This window comes from Zalophus californianus, chromosome 9 (genome assembly GCF_009762305.2).
Source record: "Zalophus californianus isolate mZalCal1 chromosome 9, mZalCal1.pri.v2, whole genome shotgun sequence".
NCBI lineage: Eukaryota > Metazoa > Chordata > Mammalia > Carnivora > Otariidae > Zalophus > Zalophus californianus.
The window spans coordinates 17,354,484-17,374,961 of record NC_045603.1 but is presented as its reverse complement, the minus strand read 5'-3'; the positions used below and the strand labels follow the sequence as shown (position 1 = coordinate 17,374,961).

At 36.0% G+C, this 20,478-nt stretch overlaps 1 protein-coding gene across 5 annotated transcripts in view; it reads right to left on the bottom strand.

Moving 5' to 3' along the window:
* SLC41A2 (solute carrier family 41 member 2) overlaps window positions 1-20,478 on the bottom strand; it is a 122,981-nt gene that overhangs the window by 49,292 nt on the left and 53,211 nt on the right. For all 5 annotated transcript variants that reach the window (XM_027593834.2, XM_027593839.2, XM_027593835.2 and 2 more), the window contains exons 4-6: window positions 15,397-15,468; window positions 12,254-12,398; window positions 8,234-8,380 (exon numbers count right to left, since the gene is read on the bottom strand). In XM_027593834.2, coding sequence (XP_027449635.1) covers window positions 8,234-8,380; window positions 12,254-12,398; window positions 15,397-15,468 — 364 coding nt within the window. The remainder of the gene's footprint in view (window positions 1-8,233; window positions 8,381-12,253; window positions 12,399-15,396; window positions 15,469-20,478) is intronic.

Genomic DNA, 20,478 nt, shown 5'->3' with positions numbered 1-20,478 from the left:
ATGGGTAGACATTAGCAGTCTTCAGACACTAGACAACAAGCATTGCAAGACTGTGATCTTTGAGAGAAAGGAAAGAAATGAGATAAACCCTAAAACAGCCTCAGCTTTTTTACTAAAGGCATGTCCCAGACCACAGTGCAGGAAGGGAAAACTCCAGCAGAGTAAGGCTAGGGCAGCAGGAATTTATAGGATAAAATACTGGAGAAGAGGAAGCTCTCAGAGACAGAGCTTGTGAACTGAATACTAAGCCATGCATGCATAGGGTGAACTCCACAAGGCTAGGTCAAGAATAATTGTGTAATTGTAAGCTGAAAAATTCCAAGAGTTTACAGAGAGCTGGAAGTCATTCAAGAGCCAATTCTGTAGAGAGGAGAGGCCTCTTCAAACATTGAGAACATTCATTAAAGACCTGAGAAGAGTCACATCTTAGTAGTAGGACCAGCCCTAGTGTCACATCTACTCAAGATTGGCTCCATAAAGCTTGAAACCAAGCCTTGTAAGGCTCAAGCTAATCTACAATTAACTGCCTACAAGAACAAAGTCAAACACGTTGTAAAGAAAAACAAAACAACTGAGCACTTAATGTTATTACATTCACAATGTCTAGCATCCAACCAAAAATTATTTTGAAGTGTTTAGAATAATATTTAGTCACATTTACAAACTTAGTTAAATACCCTAAGACATTCTATTGACCTTAGACATTTCTCATGTCTCTCAAAAGTTTCCAGGTACTTAAGATAATCTTTATAAATCTAATAAATTAAATGTACAAATATGGCAAGTCTTTAAGTTTTCATAAATATTCATATAATGCAGACAATTTTGGAATATTTATATTTAAAAGTTACAAGAATAAGTCAATTACTTAATTACAAATTTAAGACAGAATTAGAAGACTGACATGTTTCTCTGATGGGCTAAGTTACAAGTATATTTAAAAATATATGTTTTGCCTATTTAGCATAAAACCATTAATACCATGAATTTGATTCTCAAATATTTTTATACTTAATTCTAAATATCCCCAGGAATAAAATTTGCCTACCCCTTCTTGAAACAGTAACACCATCCCAAAACATTTTTGGTAATATCATTTTAGCTGATCAAGGTTACTAAATTTTTCTGGCACCTCACAAAATTCTTCAATCTTTATCCAGAATCTTACCTTTGATTGAACTTTGTATTTCCTCATCTTAAGATATTTAAAGATCTCTCATCTATGACTAAAAATGTTTGAACCAGCTAGAAACTCAATTTTTTTTCCTATCAGGTAGGAATAAACAATTACTATAAATATGAAAATAATACCCAACCAAATTTTCTCATGGCTTTACTTAGATCACATCTTCAAAATAATTATGCTAACAAAATCCATTTGAATATTTTCTTCCATTTAAAGGGATATGACTAATGTTATACATAGTGTCATTTTCTCTATGAATTTTATAAAAGATTGAAAAAAACTTTATTGAATGGATTCCCAGTTCTCCTTGTTAAAATATTAGATAAGGGTAAATAACATCCCAATTAGAGGGCAATTCTTACCTCTTAAAACAACTAAGATTGTCAACAACCTCTCTAGGGGATCAAACAGAAAACTAAAGGCAAAATCCACTAAACACAAATGAAAAGAACTATTCTGCTAGGTCAGATCATCTTAGTACTTCATTTTCAAGTCAAAAGGGGAGCACCCTACTCAGCTTTTAAATTATTCTCAACATTAAATCTCTGGAAGGACATCTGAAGTGGAAAGAAGCACCTACCACCCCAACCCCAGAATCACTGCTTGAACTTCCAAAGTGGGGGATAGTTTTCTCAGTAAATAAACTAAAAATAATGAGTGGGGCAATTCCTCAAAAAGTTAAACAGAGTTATCATATGACCCAGCAATTCCACTGCTAGGTAAATACCAAGAGAACCGAAAACCTATGTTCACACAGAAACCTGTACAAGCGTATTTCTAGCAGCATTTTTTTCATAACAGCCAAAAAATGGAAGCAACCCAAATGTCTATGAATTGGTAAAAGGATAAAAAAAATGTGGTATATTCATACAACAGAATATTATTCAGTACTGATTCATGCTGCAAGGCAGGTGAAACTTGAAAACATACTAATTGAAAGAAGCTGGACATAAAAGGTCATAGTTGGATGATTCCATTTTTTTTTAAATGTCTAGAAGAGGCAAACCCATAGAAAGTAGATTCCCGGTTGCAGGGTCTGGGCAAAGGATAGAATGGGGAGTAACAGCTAAAGGTTTCTTTTGTGGGTGATGAAAATGTTCTGGAATTATATAATGGGTTGTATAGTTTTATGAATGTACTAAAAACCACTGAATTGTACACTTTCTAAAGGTGAACTGTGTGGCATGTGAATTGTATCTCAATTTTTAAAAATTCTAACAATGAGATACAATTCACATGCCACACAATTCACCCTTCAAAAATGTCAGTGTCCTAAAGACAAAGAAAAAATATATACAAACATGCATAATACATAAATATATAGAGAGACAGACAAAGAGAGACAGAGAATAAAAAAACAAAGCAAATGGGGTAAAACGTTAACATTAAATGTATCTAGGTCCAGGGTATGCAGGGTTTAAAAAAGTGGGGAAACCATGATAAAAATAAAAATTTCTAAAATTGACTTACTGTAAACACGTTCTATCTCAATTTCCTGCCAAATCTAATATGCCCATTCCTACCAAACTATGATTGTATAGGACCCTCCTATCTTTTTTCTGGCTAAGATCTAACCCAATTCTGAAGACTATGAAAAAATTACAAATATAGGAAAAGGGAAGATTCTAAAACATTTTTCTTTGTAGGATACATTGGTGTTTTATTTACATCTACATAGATGTAATAAAATTAAAGAATTACTTTTAGAAAACCACTAATGACACAATCGGCAAGAGAAAATGGTTGATTAAAAGCCAATCATGAACTTCTTCTGCATTAATATCAAAATCTAAAATGATGCCTTCCTTCAAAATGAAATACATTTCAATGATCCTAGTCAAAATAATATTTTGTATTAATTTCTGAGTATATCACAATAGGTATTGTAGTAGGCTGAATAATGACCCTCAAATACATCCATATCCTAATCCTTAGAACCTGTGAATAATTAATTACCTTATATGGCCAAAGAAACTTTGCAGATATAAGTCAAGTATTTTGAAATGCATAAATTATTCTGGATTATTAGGGTGAGCCCAAAATGTAATCACAGGTGTACTCCCAGGCAAAAATTAGAGGGAGATCTGACTCCAGAAGAGTTGGCAATGTGACCACAGAAGCAGAGATTGAGTAATGCAACTACAAGCCAAGGAAGGCTGGCAGCCAGCAGATCAAAGAGCCAAGGAATGCATTTTCCCCTAAAAACCTCCAAAGAGGCCAGCCCTGCTGACACCTTGATTTTAGCCCTGTATAAGTCATTTTAGACTCTGGCTTCCAGAATTGTAAGAAGACTAATTTCTGTTTGTTTGGTTGGTTTTTTAGGATTTTATTTATTTATTTATTTGACAGAGAGACAGAGCACAAGCAGGGGGAGTGGCAGGCAGAGGGAGAAGGAAAAGCAGGCTCCCCGCAGAGCAGGGAGCTTGACACAGGACTCGATCCCAGGACCCTAGGATCATGACCTGAGCTAAAGGCAGATGCTTAACTGACTGAGCCACCCAGGCACCCCTCATTTCTGTTGTTTTAAGTCACAGAGTTTGTGGTAATTTGTTACAGCAGCAAAGGAAATGCATACAGGTGTATAGATAAAGCTCTGCAGAATTTTAAGCCTAAGAAATGCCTGTGTGCATTAGTATTGATTCTGTGACATACATAAACTACAGAAAAGTAACGATGGACACAGCTAAAGTGGTTCAAATTGCTGTGATTCCATTTAACTACCAAACATAACAGCCACCTTTCTGATTCATGGCTTGTACCTTTTATTAGATTGTGGGTGGCATTTTGCAACAACTGTTACATAATTTCATTAACAACTTTCATTATTCTTACCCGAAATTCTTTTGAAATATGTAGCTGCTATGAGTAACACTCTTATATGTCAGCTGTTTGTGTGTGAGCAAAAAAGCAAGGGCCATGGTAAGTTATCAATTTTTTTTAAATGCCCTCCCTTTTAACTATCAGAATGTTCTCACTAAATCGACCTTCCAGGAATCACTCTAAACTAAGATGGTGAGTGCTGAAAATCTCTGAAGACTGACATGCAAGATAAATTTAGATTCTACTCATATCACCACTCACATCCAGGCAGTGATATTCTAGAATGCCCGGTAAATAGCTAGCTGGCATCCCTGTTAGTTTCTACAGACTGAAGCAACCTAAGGCTGACCCTGACTCTGTTCTTATGGCTTCAACTAAGCCATCTTTTTAACCTCGAAGAATGAGAAATAAATCAACGTTCTGCTTCTCAGATCTTGCCTAAAAAGAGAAAAGCTGACAGTTTTTCAAATCAATAACATCATGTACATCCCAGAATTAGACAGCCATGCAGTTATAAATAATTGAAAAAGAGTTTTTAAAATCCTCTTAAAAGTATGTGAACAAGAAGAAAGAAAGGGCAGCAATCACTGTGTACAGGTATTTTGGTTCCTGGCCTAACTTCTTCCTTTTAATAGCTTTTTAAAAATTACTATTGTTTAAACATTACCGTATGAATGAATGCCTTTATATCTTCTTGGCAAGTCATACCAAAGCATATCATAGTCCAGAGCTTAGATTAATTTCTAAAGTAACTTTCAATTTTTGCTTCTATTTCAAGATCTTTCCTAGCCATATGCTGCCATTTTAATTTTTCTGTGGGGATACTAGTCCCCTGATACTTTCTGCTAAAGCAAGATACTCTTCCAATATTTCCCTAATACTATGTCCTCACTGAAAGGGTCTTTTTTTTTTTTTTTTGGTTATAATCTATTCTGTTACTGGACTAAGAATATAGCAACATCATTCAGAAAGATATCTATCTTCTATTTCCATGTGTGTACCACTTCCTGAATAGCTTCTACTCACATTAACTAGATAGCTTTCAAATGGGATAAAGCATTTCACCAAGTGTTATTTATTTAATATCCATTTATGTATATGGCCCTATGGGATGCTGATAGATTTAAAAAAACACACACAATTTTGTCCTCAGAAGCTTATATCCTCATAAAGGAAGGTACTACATTTACACAAAAAGCTATAATGACCAGTAAAATGTAAAGAACGTTACAAGAGACGTTATCAGTGAAGGACTACAGGAATTCAGAGGAGGAAAAGTTCAATTAACATTAGAGAAACGTGTGAATTTAGCATTAAAAATGAGGCCTCTGACTGGCCTTAATGAAGGGGAAGGGAATGACAGAAGAAAGAAAAGAGAAAAATCATGGCTAATGTATGAGAATCAGTTACTGGGTGAGTCTGGCTGGAGCGGGGAGGGTGTTGGAAGATACATTTCTGCCAACTCCCAGAGGTTTAACGCAAGGCTAAAACTTTAACTTTGTTAACTGAGCCACGAAGACTTAAGTGACTATACAAAATAAAGTCAATAGGAATAAACAAAGCTCTGGGCTTATTTTGTCCTTTTTGTGGAGAACTGGCCAGGTGAAAAGAGGAAAAATCCTGTATTTACTTCAGATATCAGAAATTAGCAAATTTTGTCAGGGCCGAAAGAAAAGTAACACATTGAATGGATGTAGAGTGAGCTTCCCTACATGCATCAAAACTAACAAGACAAGAAGGGGGCTGTTCCCAGTCATTCTAAGTATCCAAAATTCTAGGTGGGGACTTAAGAGAGACTTTTCTCAATGCCCAGTTCTTTGGGAGCGATGTAATACACAGCCTCTATTTGTAACAAAAGCCTATAGCTGCCATGAAATCCTCTTATCTCTAAAGACTGCTAAGTGTTTCCAACATAGTTCAGGAATTAAACTTTGTTTCCAAGAACTAGGCAGCACAGCAGGATGAATAGGGTCTCAGAATTTAAATGTGACTATTCCTAATCTTTATATTCAGAATACCACTAACACTGTGCTGATCTTATGAGGCCCCCTAGTGCTCATAATGTAGACACATTATAACCCAACACTGACACCAGAAAAACTCTTCATGGTTAAATCAACTATAATTAAAAAAAATAATAAAATTTTTAAAAAATCAGCACACATTATTTTCCCCAAAAGTTTATTTATCTTCTGAAATCTCATAATATTGAGTCTGTATCATTATAACAATTGTCATATTTATTAGGATAACATTCTTCAATGGCGTTCTCTTTCTTTCTTACTACTCAAGACTCCAACTGAGGAGACACCGTGGTATTCAACCAGCAGCTGAGAAATGTGTTACAAATGACTTCATGGTAATTTGAGCACCCAAGTCTGCAAATAATATACCTTTTCTGTTTATGTATATAAGGCAACACATCCCAGAAACTGCCAACCTTCCAGTCCAATCCCCATCCACCCTCAATGTTCCTGGCAAGACCCACAGAATAATAATAGGTAGAAACCCTTCACCCTCTTCTGCTTTCCCCATCCTTTCTCCTCCCCACTCCCCCTCACAGGGGAGAGACTTGTCTAACTGGTAGACTAGGGAAAGGGGCACTAACTTGTCTTTTGGGATCCAGCCTATTGATGACAGTCTCCCTTTCCCAACACAGTTAGCAGCCCATTTCTGTGGGGAGCTGAGGCCTACAAGTCATCCAGCTGCCTGCCTATGAGTAAATTAATAGAATAGGAGAAGAATATTAAGTCATATTCTCTAATACTAGCCATATTTTAATCTCTGACATCAGTATGAATTTCTAACTTGTATAAAATAGAGGGAAAAAGTATGACTAATTATCACTCCAACAATAAATTAAAGAAGATTATCCCTTTACTAATATAACTAATTTTCTGTCCTTTATTTGACTGGAAGAGAAGAATCAAACATTATCCTGAATATACTTGTACATACAACATTCCTTGTGTATTTCACAACAACAATGAAAACCCAACACCTATATGAACAAGATCTTATTACATTTAGGCTATTGATCATTTATTGTCTTCTACCTTGCTAAGGAAATGAGAATTTTCCTTGAACATCAAGTTTTATTGACTATTATTTTTATGCCACTCATTAAATATTTTAAGGTAATTTTATATACTAAATGAAGCTTCCCTTAATAAATGACTGATTGCCTTTGTTAGGTTAAAGCCCTTTCTTTAGTTCAAAAACATATATCTGAGACTTCCTTCTTCAAACCAAATGTACTTTAGGCTTATTTGAAAGTATACCATAAATCTGTATAGAACCCACAAAATATATGAGGATATATGAGGATAAATGTTTGCTTCTGGCTTGTTTTATAAACTATCTTTTTTTCTTGTAGTATTCTGTGGGTTTCTCTTTTCTTTTCTTTTTTTTTTATTTGGCATCTAAAAAAATAAAACCATAGCCAACTTCTAGCACTAAACCAATGCTCATAAATCATATTCATTTACATTGATAATAACTTATGTTAAAATAATTCATTAGATTCTATATATAATCTATCACAATTATCAGGAACTATATCTACATAATTATTATATATTATATAACATTATCAATACAATCTGTCACTATTATCAGGAATTATATAATTAATGTATATTATAATTATATATATAACATATGTATGTATACATGAGTATATGATGCCTCCAAACTTTACACAACATTCAGGCTAATTTTCATGGTAACTTTTTTGTTGCTGTTAATTGCCATGTTGGTTTCTGATGGGGGACAATCACTAAATTTCAAGCACTGCTATAACCTTATGTTCTGGGACAGTAGTACAATGCATATATCAGAACACTGTGGGTTGACTCCTCACTGCCTACACACTTAGCAAAAGGGCAGAATTCATAGAATATTAGGCCTGTGTTCAACCTTCCCAGCAGTAGTGGGCAACATACATAACCTCTATGAGCCTCAGTTTTCTCATCTGAAATTAGAGCCGATAATCCTTATCTTATATAGTTTTAAACTCCATAAGAAGAAAAAAAAAAAGTGAGAAAAAAATATAGGAGAACCACAACATATAGTAGGTATACAACAAATGGCAGTTACTGTTCTAATCAGTCTCAACCACAGTTGTACTATAGATGAAGGCCACCAGGAATTCATGGCATTGTTGCAACAATATTCATTTAAAGAGACTCTGAATAGCACATTATATTTCATTTCAAGTTAACTTACCAAGACAGGAGTACAAACCCTGACTTATCCAGGCTAATATGGCAAGAGTTATGAGGTCGCCAAAACTAGCGGCAATGGGGGTAGCAACGTTATCAGGATTTATGCCAGTCTTCTTTGAACCAACAATAACCCCAACCATTATTATTCCTGGAAGAAAGAAAACTCATTACTTTTTATGCTATGATTTAGAGAAAATCAATCCCCTAAATACTTAAATATAAAGGCTAGACAAACAGCACGTCAGTTCCAGTTAGACTGCTCAGATAAGCTGACTAAAGCAAACAAAACATTTTACTCTAATGCTTTGGCAAAATGCCTCTCAACAAATTCCAAATAGGGATCATAGAAGATTTGAGAAGTTCAGTGTTGCATTTAGAGACCCGAAAAGCTACTGTAAGATAAAATTAAAGCTAAAGTTTCAAATTTAATAACGTACATCTCAGATGTAATATATTTGTGTGTATCAAACCTGAATATTTTACTTTAACTTTCAAAGTATGAAAATGTCAAAGAAAGGTGAGTCATATTTATATGCACAGCAATTGGGAAGAAGACCAAAAAAACAGATTTGTCTACATGGTGGTAGCCAGAATGCTTGCTTCATTTTATTTAAAAGTGATGAAGCGTTTAGAGGAGGGAAATAATTAAAATTTGAACACTGAAGGTCAAAACACAAAAAGCAGTCTCTTAAGGGTATCTTTTTTTTTAAAGATTTATTTATTTATTTTGAGAGAGAGAGAGCACAGGTGGGAGGGGCAGAGGGAGAAAGGAGAGAGAATCTCAAGTAGACTTCCCGCGGGGCTCAATCTTACAACCCCGAGATCATGACCTGAGCCGAAACCCAGAGTTGGACACTTAACCAACTGCGTCACCAAGGTATCCCTAAGGATATTCTTTAAAGTCAAAGTTTCTATCTACGAACTTCCAACTAGAGAATAAAAGACGAAAATATGACTGTGTACTTGTACTCCTAAATATTTATTTTCTTGAATCATAGAAATGGTGAGGGAGGATGATAACATTTCTATCCATACCCAGTGGTACACATTTTCTCATGCCAAAATTTAGAGGATGCAGTGCAGAGAATATTTAAGATTAGTGCACTTATGTGCTAACCATAAACCAGTATGGAAGCCTAAATGTGGCTATCGGAAAAAAATCAACAGAATCTTACTGCATTTTTAGACTGACAATGACTCAAAATGATTTTATTCTAGCATACTCATTTAATAGATAATAAAACTGAGGTCCTGGGACTAGGTTTTAAGTTCCTGCTTAAGGTCACAGAACTTGTAACTCTAGTCCAGTGTTTTCTACCACCCCATAAAGCCAAAATTATTAAAAGTAGAATTTTTGTCTTGCTTTGAATAATGTCTCACTTCTTATATTCTGGAGACATTTTCAATCTATGGACTCACCTTTCCCATAATATTGTTGTAAAAAATAAAAAAAAGCAATAGCAGAAAAGTTTTTAAAATGCATTATGTAGGGGCGCCTGGGTGGCTCAGTCGGTTAAGCGTCTGCCTTCAGCTCAGGTCATGATCCCAGGGTCCTGGGATCGAGCCCCGCATCGGGCTCTCTGCTCAGCGGGAAGCCTGCTTTTCCCTCTCCCACTCCCCCCTGCTTGTGTTCCCTCTCTCGCTGTTGTCTCTCTCTGTCAAATAAATAAAATCTTTAAAAAAAATGCATTATGTAATAATCAAGATGTAATCATATAAAATTCTTTTTTCAAAGTCAGCACATTTAAAGATTGATATGGAAAGTTCTCCTAGGACAGAATGCCATCTGTATCTTTTCAGCTGAAAACAAATATTTTGCCAGCATGGACCAGTGGAAAGAGCTGGGAGTCAGGAAACAGGCTGTAATTCTGCAAACAACCTGATGAAATTGGACAAGTCACCTTACCTGGGTCAGTTGTCTCACCTACAAAAGGTGGTTAATAGTATCTGCTCGACATAAAGGTCAAGCTATCATAAAATTAGAATACACATTTTTCAAAGTAAGAAACCTTAAGCAAATGTATTTTAAAAGTCTGAATTCTTATGATTTTGAAAAACCTAGGCAATAAAATAGGTTTTACTGAAAACTTTTAAACAATTCTTTCTAAATGAAACAAGATTAGAAAGAAAACAGAAGTAAATGAACTTAAAAGAAAAAGAAGCTAATGCTTTAGGGGGTTTTTTTTGTTGTTTTTTGTTTGTTTGTTTGTTTGTTTTTGTTTCTTAACTGAAATTAACTTTCCAGTAGCTTAACTTCACCCTGCTTTGGCCAGCGCTGAGTTCTGGTAATTCTATATATGGACAAGAAACTACCCTCTAATATAATTTAAGTACCATAAAAAATGGTTGAAAATATTTTGGAAGTTAAGTCTTAATTTTAATAAGATTCTCTAAATTCCCAGAACCTAACCAAAAAAGTTAGTTTAACACCTGTATAATCACCTGACATGAGAATTTTCTATTTTTTACCTGGCTGATGATATAAGGGTAAAAAGATGGCAATTATAGAATAAAAAGAACCAAGTCTTTATGATCATGATTTCATAATAAGCTAGTTCTCCAGTTTAAGTTCTTAATAAATAAGTACAAAGAATGATATCCCGACTGAAAAATTCTAATGTAGTTAATTTTTAAAATCTCCTGGCTCTTTAAAAGTCTATAGCCAGCAATATACTGTGTCAAGCATATGGTTATATTTGTATTGCCACAGAAATAGTGAAGAAATTTTTTTGAAATCTGAAACTTTAAAAAATTTTAACAGAGGGACTGCTTTTGAAATTCAGAATTCCTAGAATCCTTGTTACTCAAATGACAAGCCAGTAAATCCTCTGCATGATTTCCAGAAAGGAGTTTCTCAATTAATTTAATTTACAGAAACTAATGAATACCTAGATTATTTTCCTGATCTCACTGGGAACTCTACCAGAGTCCCTAAGGCCAGAAGACAACCTCAGACAGCCTGTTCTATACTAAGGCTTATATATAACACATATAGGTGTATCTGAAATCAGACATTCTTAAAAGAGTATAAATAAATTTTCTCTTTCTCCTGCACTCTTGGTGGGAATGCAGGCTGGTGTGTGGCCACTCTGGAAAACAGTATGGTGTTTCCTCAAAAAGTTAAAAATAGAGCTACCCTACAATCCAGCAATTGCACCACTAGGTTATTTACCCTAAGAAGACAAATGTAGTGATCTGAAGGGGCACCTGCACCCCAATGTTTATAGCAGCATTATCTACAATAGCCAAATTATGGAAATAGCCCAAGTGTTGATCAACTGATGAACAAAGAAGATGTGGTATATATATACAATGGAATATTACTAAGCCATAAAAAGAATGAAATCTTGCCATTTCCAACGACGTGGATGGAGAGTATTATACTAAGAGAACTAAGTCAGAAAAAGACAAATACCATATGACTTCACTCATATGGGGAATTTAAGAGACAAACAAATGAGCATAGGGAAAAAAGAAAGAGAGGCAAACCAAGAAACAGACTTTTTTTTTTTTTTTTTTAAGATTTCATTTATTTATTTGACAGAGACACAGCGAAAGAGCAGGGCGAATGGGAGAGGGAGAAGCAGGCTTCCCGCCGAGCAGGGAGCCTGATGCGGGGCTTGATCCCAGGACCCCGGGACCATGACCTGAGCCGAAGGCAGATGCTCAACGACTGAGCCACTCAGGTGCCCCAAGAAACAGACTCTTAATTGTAGAGAACAAACTCGTAGTTACCAGAATGGAGGTACGTGGGGGGAAATGGGTGAAACAGGTGAAGGGATTAAGAGGACACTTATCTTGATGAGCACTGAGTCATATAGGGACGTGTTGGGTCACTGTATTGTACACCTGAAACTAAGAGGACACTGATGTCAACTAACTGGAATTTAAATAAAAACTTAAAAATTGTCCCTGTTGATCTTATAATGAACAAGTATCATTTTTATAAAAAGAGTCAACATGGAAAATAAATCATCTGAAAGTGAAAGACTGTAGGGTAGACATTTATAGATTTGCTTACCTTGTAGAAGAGATGCAATGAAAGCCGTTGCCACACTGCTGGAGCACAAAAGTATGGAATGGTCAAGATAGTATTTCCCCTCTGGAATCCAGCCCAGTATAATTGCTGCCACAGCCGCTAGAAAACCAACCACTGTCGCTTGAACCTAGAAATTGTTTCAGAAAATCCAACTGAATTATTATTTCAAAAACAGTTTTTACTTGATTATGTAAATATGCATATCAAAAGTCAGAAGAAAGTATTACATATGGTCATTGAGCTACATCATTACCTTCTGAAGAAGCCACTCTATTTTAGTTTTAATATTCCCTTAAGGCGGTGAGTTATCAAACTGCCATAATCTGGTGCCAGTGGTTATGGAATGGGGTCCAGGAATCTGTTTTTATCAAGCACCCCAAATGACTTTGACGGTGTAATCCACAGATCATCTAAGAAGATACCAACCTTAAGACTGAAAGGTACCCAACCCTTATAACTGAAGTTTGACTCCAGAAGCAGTGCTGGTAAGAGATTGATTTTATGATCTAATGATAAAAGAGTTTACCTCCTGGCTATATCACCCAATCTTGTGGCAAGTTATTTAAATTCGTTCATTCAACAAGTATTTATTGAGAATGTAGGGGCGCCTGGGTGGCTCAGTCAGTTAAGTGGCTGCCTTTGGCTCAGGTCATGATCCCAGGGTCCTGGGATCGAGTCCTGCATCAGGCTCCTTGCTCGGTGGGGAGCCTGCTTCTCCCTCTGCCTGCCGCTCCCCCTGCTTGTACTGTCACTCTCTCTCTCTAGCAAATAAACAAATAAAATCTTTAAAAAAAAAAAGGTAACCTCACAAATAACCACAATCATGATCTGTAAAGTGATAACAGTAATATCGAATTTGAAAATTGAGATTTAAATGAGTTACTACACAAATATAAAAAAGCTTCCCACAGTGCTGGCACAAAGCAACCCAGCAACTAAAGAAAGTAACACTGGGAACTCTTAGAATCCTATTAAGTAGAATGTGAGAACTAAAGAAGCCCTAAGGGAATCTAATTCACAGATTCCTAATTGTGCTTGTGTCCTGGACTCCTCTGACAGTCTGGCAAAAAATTTGTAAAGATTCTTTTCTTTATGAAAACACAAATGCACTCAAGATTTGAGAAGAATTTCTAGGTGCTCACAGACTCTCTGGAGTGTGGTAGAATCCAAAGCCATCTCCGGCTCCCATCCTGACTAACATCTGCAGGGAGGGAGGATGACAAGGGAAGGGTGCAGACGAAGAGTGGAAGGAAAAATTAAAAGCTGGGATGGAAGGTCTTAGAGTTATGTGATGAATAATTTACACTACCACTTGTATTACTTGGTAAGAGTTTAGAATATTTAAAGAAGAAAGTGGAATGTATTTTCAAATTTTAATTTATATATTAATTTGTAGTAACCTACTTGTTGTTAAATATTTTTTACCCCTGAGTAGGTTCCTACAATTTCAAGCTGGAAAGGAACATTGACATCTCTAATGCAATACTGTGATTTAAAAGAAGGGGGCGAAGAAGCCCAGAAAAGTTAAGTAAATTAACAAAGTTTATACAGCTGGTTAATGTTAGAGCTGACATAAAATCCCAGACTTTCTTATTTCTAACCCCATGATCTTAGAAGCAGCTGCACAGATATTTTTTTTTTAAAGATTTTATTTATTTATTTGACAGAGACACAGCAAGAGAGGGAACACAAGCAGGGGGAATGGGAGAGGGAGAAGCAGGCTTCCTGCCGAGCAGGGAGCCCGATGCGGGGCTCGATCCCAGGACCCTGGGATCATGACCTGAGCCAAAGGCAGACGCTTAACGACTGAGCCACCCAGGCGCCCCCACACAGATATTTTTTTAAAGCCCATATTCCAAAAATTCTTTTATTTCTATGTCTTTGAAATGCAATACACGAAATTACTTTTCTGCATCCATGTTTCTCAATATGATGTCCTAATTGGGCTAACATTAAAATTAGTGAGTGTTCCTTAAGCCCACTTGCTACAGAGTTACTAGGGGGCTACAGTCCTGTGTCTTGGGCATAGAAGGAAGTAGTTAGGGAGGAAGAGACATTCACCTGAGCTCAGAAGGAGCTGTAGATAATCTATATATAATCCATGATTTAGTGTATATGTAACTGACAATCTAATGTGCTCATTTATATGAACACTAGTAACATTAACATATTAAGAAAAACTCAGTTTAAATAAACATATGACTATAATACATAAAAGTTTAAAGATTTATTTTAAAAAATTATGTTATTATGTTATGTTAGTCACCATACAGTACATCATTAGTTTTTGACGTAGTGATCCATGATTCATTGTTTTTGTATAACACCCAGTGCTCCATGCAGTACGTGCCCTCCTTAATACCCATCACCGGGCTAACCCATCCCCCTACGCCCCTCCCCTCTAAAACCCTATTTGTTTCTCAGAGTCCAGAGTCTCTCATGGTTCATCTCTCCCTCCGATTTCCCCCCTTCATTTTTCCCTTCCTTCTCTAATGTCCTCCATGCTGTTCCTTATGTTCCACAAATAAGTGAAACCATATGATAATTGACTTTCTCTGCTTGACTTATTTCACTTAGCATCATCTCCTCCAGTCCCATCCATGTTGATGTAAAAGTTGGGTATTCATCCTTTCTGATGGCTGAGTAATATTCCATTGTATATATGGACCACATCTTCTTTATCCATTCATCTTTTGAAGGGCATCTTGGCTCTTTCCACAGTTTGGCTATTATGGACATTGCTGCTATGAACATTGGGGTACATATGGCCCTTCTTTTCACTACATCTGTGTCTTTGGGGGTAAATACCCAGGAGTGCAATTGCTGGGTCATAGGGTAGCTCTGTTTTTAATTTTTTGAGGCACCTCCACACTGTTTTCCAAAGTGGCTGTACCAACTTGCATCCCCACCAACAGTGTAAGAGGGTTCCCCTTTCTCCACAACCTCTCCAACATTTGTTCTTTCTTGCCTTGTCAATTTTTGCCATTCTAACTGATGTAAGGTGGTATCTCAGTGTGTTTTTGATTTGAATTTCCCTGATAGCTAATGATGATGAATATTTTTTCATATGTCTGTTAGCCATTTGTGTGTCTTCTTTTGAGAAGTGTCTGTTCATGGGCACTCACCTGCTTTAAAGCCAAGTTGCCAATTATGAGGTTCCACTTTTCAATGGGTGAATCCATCTTCCCAATATTTACCTGTGAAAATAGATACTTTCATCATCTATCACTGACTAATCTATATGCTTTAACTCTGTTTAAACAAGCAGATGAAGTCTTAAAGCCAAAGATAATTCTTCAGTAAATCTGATGAACTCACATTGTACTTTAAAAATAATTCTAAATTCACTACCAGTCTTTTATCTCACATTTATCCTGCCCAAGATATGTAGAAAAATATATTTTTTAATTTAATTACTAGCTCACAAGAACTAGTGGACTAATTAGTACACTGTTTACAATTAACATCATCAAATGTTATCCTAACATGCCAAATTTTGTGTACTGAGGCCCAATATAAATAATTACATAATTTTGAGCAGCTAGCATTCTATTCCATATTATGAAACTAATGTAATTTGAAGGATTAGTGACCAGAAAACCCAGGATTAAACAAATCATTTATATGTACATAATTTATATTTGAGTCAAGACTAAAACTGTTAGCAATAAAAAATTCATTCAGTTCACATAGAGTCTGACCATGTACCGCACTATTAAAATTTATATATCTTTCTGCTAAATGGAAGAATACTCTCTGAAAAATTATTATTCAATTGCTCTATAAGCAAAATCCTTACTTTTCCACCATTTAGGATTCAAAACATGTATATCCAAATCTGTCATTTTTCTAATGCAATCATTTGGAAAGCAGTGAACAATCTTTATTAATAAAAAACATACTGAGCTGGGTTTCAATTATTCATCATCTGCTTGGTCATGGAAGATAGGTGAATGGGTAAAGTGGGAGATACATAAGGGTTGTTATTTGTGGGTAGTTCATGGACAGACTAGAGTTTAGCTCACTGGCTTCAGGCCAGCAGATTAAGTGCTCGGTCAACATTTCTACTATCAGTTTGGAAAACAGAATTCTCAAACCTCCCTCTGGGCTCTAGTCTCAAAGTACCCAGCAATGCAAATATTAAGATTTCTCAATTTTTCAGTATAATTATTCATGCTGGCTTTATTTGTAGATTTCTTCCCTAAGCCTGGAAATCTACATTATTCATGAAATTTGTGTTTGTAGCTCTAACAACCTGGGTCTTTGCTTCAGTGAGTAATAAGGTACAAGCAATGTTTAAAGAGTATATCTACTTCAGGTTTAGTGTTCAAGAAATAGGCATGAGAGAATTTAGTGTTATCTTTAATAACTTTTAGAAAGAGGTCTATAGGTATAGGAAGCAATCTAACATGATTCCATGAAAAAGTAAAAGATGACAAGACTCCAGAATTGCTCGATGATCAGTAGAGGTGGATCATACATATACTAAGGTCTAGAAGAAGGTCAAGAAAGGTGAGTCACAGAATGAATGAATGCCATGTGTTAGGTATGCTATGGTGCCAGATTCACGTGGTACCATCGCCACCAGTCCCTTCTAAATCCTGGAACTACCTTCCTCAAAATCCTCTTTCTTAGAGCTGCAGGTTATAGTCTGCCAATGACAGGAACTTGCCTAAGATTTGGAAGGCAGAAGCGAAGGAGAGGCCACTATTTCTGTAAGGTCTTGGTAGTCAGACATAGTAGGCATCCAGAAGTCTACACTGCAATGCACCCATGGCTTTCTTCCCCTGCTCCAGTGCTTCAGGCTATTTCTCTGACCCTCCCATCACAGATCGTTACTTCTCCCACATTTGTGTAAGCCCAAATTGTTCTATTAAATTCCTTATTGCCACAATATATACCATGGCAGTTCTACTGACCAAACCCATACTGATAGAACAATGTCACACTATTCAATTAATCTGTTTAATAACTGATGACGATCACAATTTCTAAGTCCCTTCCAGATCTCTAAGTCTCTGAATCTAGAGTCCTTTTAGTCTAGCATGAATAATAAATAGCAAGTTAATGTATGATGTGAAATAAAACATATTTCACATTTATGAAATATAATTTATGGTGTGAAATCACAATGTAGTATGCGAAATAAACACAAAGTGGAGTATATTCACAAATAATAATCACTTTTTTTATAAAGCAAAGATTTTTAGAAGCAAGGATTTTAAAAAGAAAAGAGAAGTGTTGATCCAAATTTAACTACTTAGGGAAAATACTTATGGTATAGGCATGCATTGGGGGTGGAAGTGGGAATTTGGCAGGATACAGAAAATTAACCTTTGTTGCCTTCATATTGTAAAAACTGAACCAAAAATCGGGCTGACCTACTATATTGTCCTGTGGCCTAGGATTAATATGAACCATCTAAATTTTTCCAGAGTAGAGAGGAAGAAGAGTGTTCTGCCTAAAGGCCTTTGCTAAACCTACTTTTATTAGATTAACTGACCTGATGGTACTCAGCTAGGAAAAACTAAGAACTTGGAAGGTGACAAAGTATAGTGGGATATGATCTGATAAAGACTTCTACATAACCCAGATTAATTAATTTATTTTAAAGTACTAGAAAAATAGACCAATATTTTTGCAAAGACACTAGCTAGTTTTAAAGGAAAGAGTAAGCTGAGGTGGTCAGAGCCTGAAGATGTGTTGTTTTGGCCAACACAGTGGTTTTAATTTTTTGAATCTAAATGTCTTAGGTTGAGTCTGTAGTCTCTACTTTTTATAATCTCTACACCCCTCTTCTTCATAGATGTATATGTTACTTATCTGACCCTGAAGTACATCAGTTATGGATAGGCTTTAAGATTATTGGGACTAAAGATAGAAGTGGGTTGGAATGACCTTGAAATTATAGATTTACAAATACTATAGCTGATTTTGGAAAAATACATTTAATATGTAAATAGTTGAAACAAGGCTACTGAAAGTCTCCATTTAAGTATTAGTCTTAAAATACATATATATATATATATATATATATATATATATATATATATATATATATATATATACACACACACACATATATATATAGGCACCTGGGTGGCTCAGTTGCTTAAGCGTCTGCCTTTGGATCGGGTCATGATCCCAGGGTCCTGGGATAGGCCTGCATTGGGCTCCCTGCTCAGCAGGCAGTCTGCTTCTCCCTCTCCCCTTGCCCCTTCCCCTCTACTTGTGCTCTCTCTCTAATAAATAAAATCTTTAAAAATGTATATATATTAGGGACACCTGGGTGGCTCAGTCGTTAAGTGTCTGCTTTCAGCTCAGGTCATGATCCCATGGTCCTGGGATTGAGCCCTGCATCGGGCTCCCTGCTCCGCGGGAAGCCTGCTTCTCCCTCTCCTGCTCCCCCTGCTTGTGTTCCTGCTCTCGCTATCTCTCTCTCTGTCAAATAAATAAATAAAATCTTAAAAAATATATAGAGAGATATATATATTAAATATGTGCTCCCCCAAAAAGGGTATATAAAAAAATAAACCTGAATGTTAACCATTGTTATTTCTGAGTGACGGGCTTGTGGATAATTTTTATTTTCTTCTTTGTTCATTAGTGAATTTTTCAAAATTTCATTGCTGAACATGTACTGCTATAATCAAAAATTTTATTTAAAAACACATATTGGTAAATTTAAAAGTTTGGCAACTAGGAAAGGAAATAATCTCAGCTTTTTGTCTATGATTTCTTTCTTAAGATTCCCTATCTGGTCCCTCTTCAATACATACATTTGTTTAATTCTTTGAACATTTTTTCCTTTAGTTCTTTGAAGATATTTATACTAGACGCTTTGAAAGATTCTGCTAAATCCAACATCTGGGCCTACTTTGAGTCAATTTCCATTGACTGAATATGAATCTCACTTTTCCTAAATATGAATCACACTTTTGTGTTTCTTCCTACGTCTAATAATTTTTGGTTAAAAAACTAGACAGTGTAATAATGTGTTACAATGATTCCGATAATGGGGACACATGGGTGGCTCAGTTGTTAAGCGTCTGCCTTCGGCTCAGGTCACAGTCCCAGGGTCCTGGGATCAAGCCCCACATTGGGCTCCCTGCTCAGTGGGAAGCCTGTTTCTCCCTCTCCCACTCCCCCTGCTTGTGTTCTTGCTCTTGCCATCTCTCTCTTTGTCAAATAAATAATAAAATCTTAAAAAAAAAAAAACCCACAATGATTCTGATATGTTATGTTCTTCTAAGCATTACTGGATTTCCCTTCTAGTCCCTGAGTCTAGTTTGCCTAGACTCAAACTACAGACTCTTGTCTCTCTCACAGTGTAGAGCAGCTCATATCTTTGCTTTTAGCAAAGCTGGTTCTTTCAGCTACCAACTATTGCTTTTTAGCTTAGCCGTTTGGGGATCATCCCTGCACCTATGTAGTTTAATGGTCAGCCAAAGATCTGAGCAGAACTTATACCCAGATTCTGGGGCTCATGCTTTCTACTGTTCTCTTACTGTTGGGATTTCTCCATAAATTTCTACCTGTTCTGTCAGCTCCAAGCTCTGTTATCTAATAATTTAAGACAATAAAACTTCCATTTTCTGCCACTATAACTATGTACAAGTCACAAAAGGCATTTGGTCAAAAAAAAAAAAAAGAGCAAAAAACTCACAAATCTTAGCCAGTGTATTTGTTTTTCAAGTATAGGCCCCTCTCATGTTTCTGTCTAGTTGTTTTTTTGTGTTTTGGCTTTATTTTTTGTCAGACTCCCTGACCTCTGTCACCTCAAACTGGCAAGACTGTGGGTTTTCTGCCACATGAGATCCAAGGACTGGGGAAACTCCCTCAGGCAAAAAAGCTACAAATGAAAATTCTTACCCATTGTAGACATGGTCTTTTAAGGGTGAACTCAGTTTCTACCTGTTTTTGATCACTTTCCATTGCCTTCAGTTTGTCTAGGTTCTCTAATTGTTAATCTCTGGAAAGGTTCACTCATTACTTCATTTTGCCATTAACTGGAATTAGAAACCTTATTATATATTTTTTACATGCTTGAAATATTTTTATAAAACATGATATGGCAAAATACACACATACATACATGCATACACATGCTCTAATGTCTTTCTGAATGTGCGGGGCTGATGCCTATGCTCATCACCTTGATTGCAGTAGAGGTTTCCCATGTACATACTATGTACTGAAACTCATCA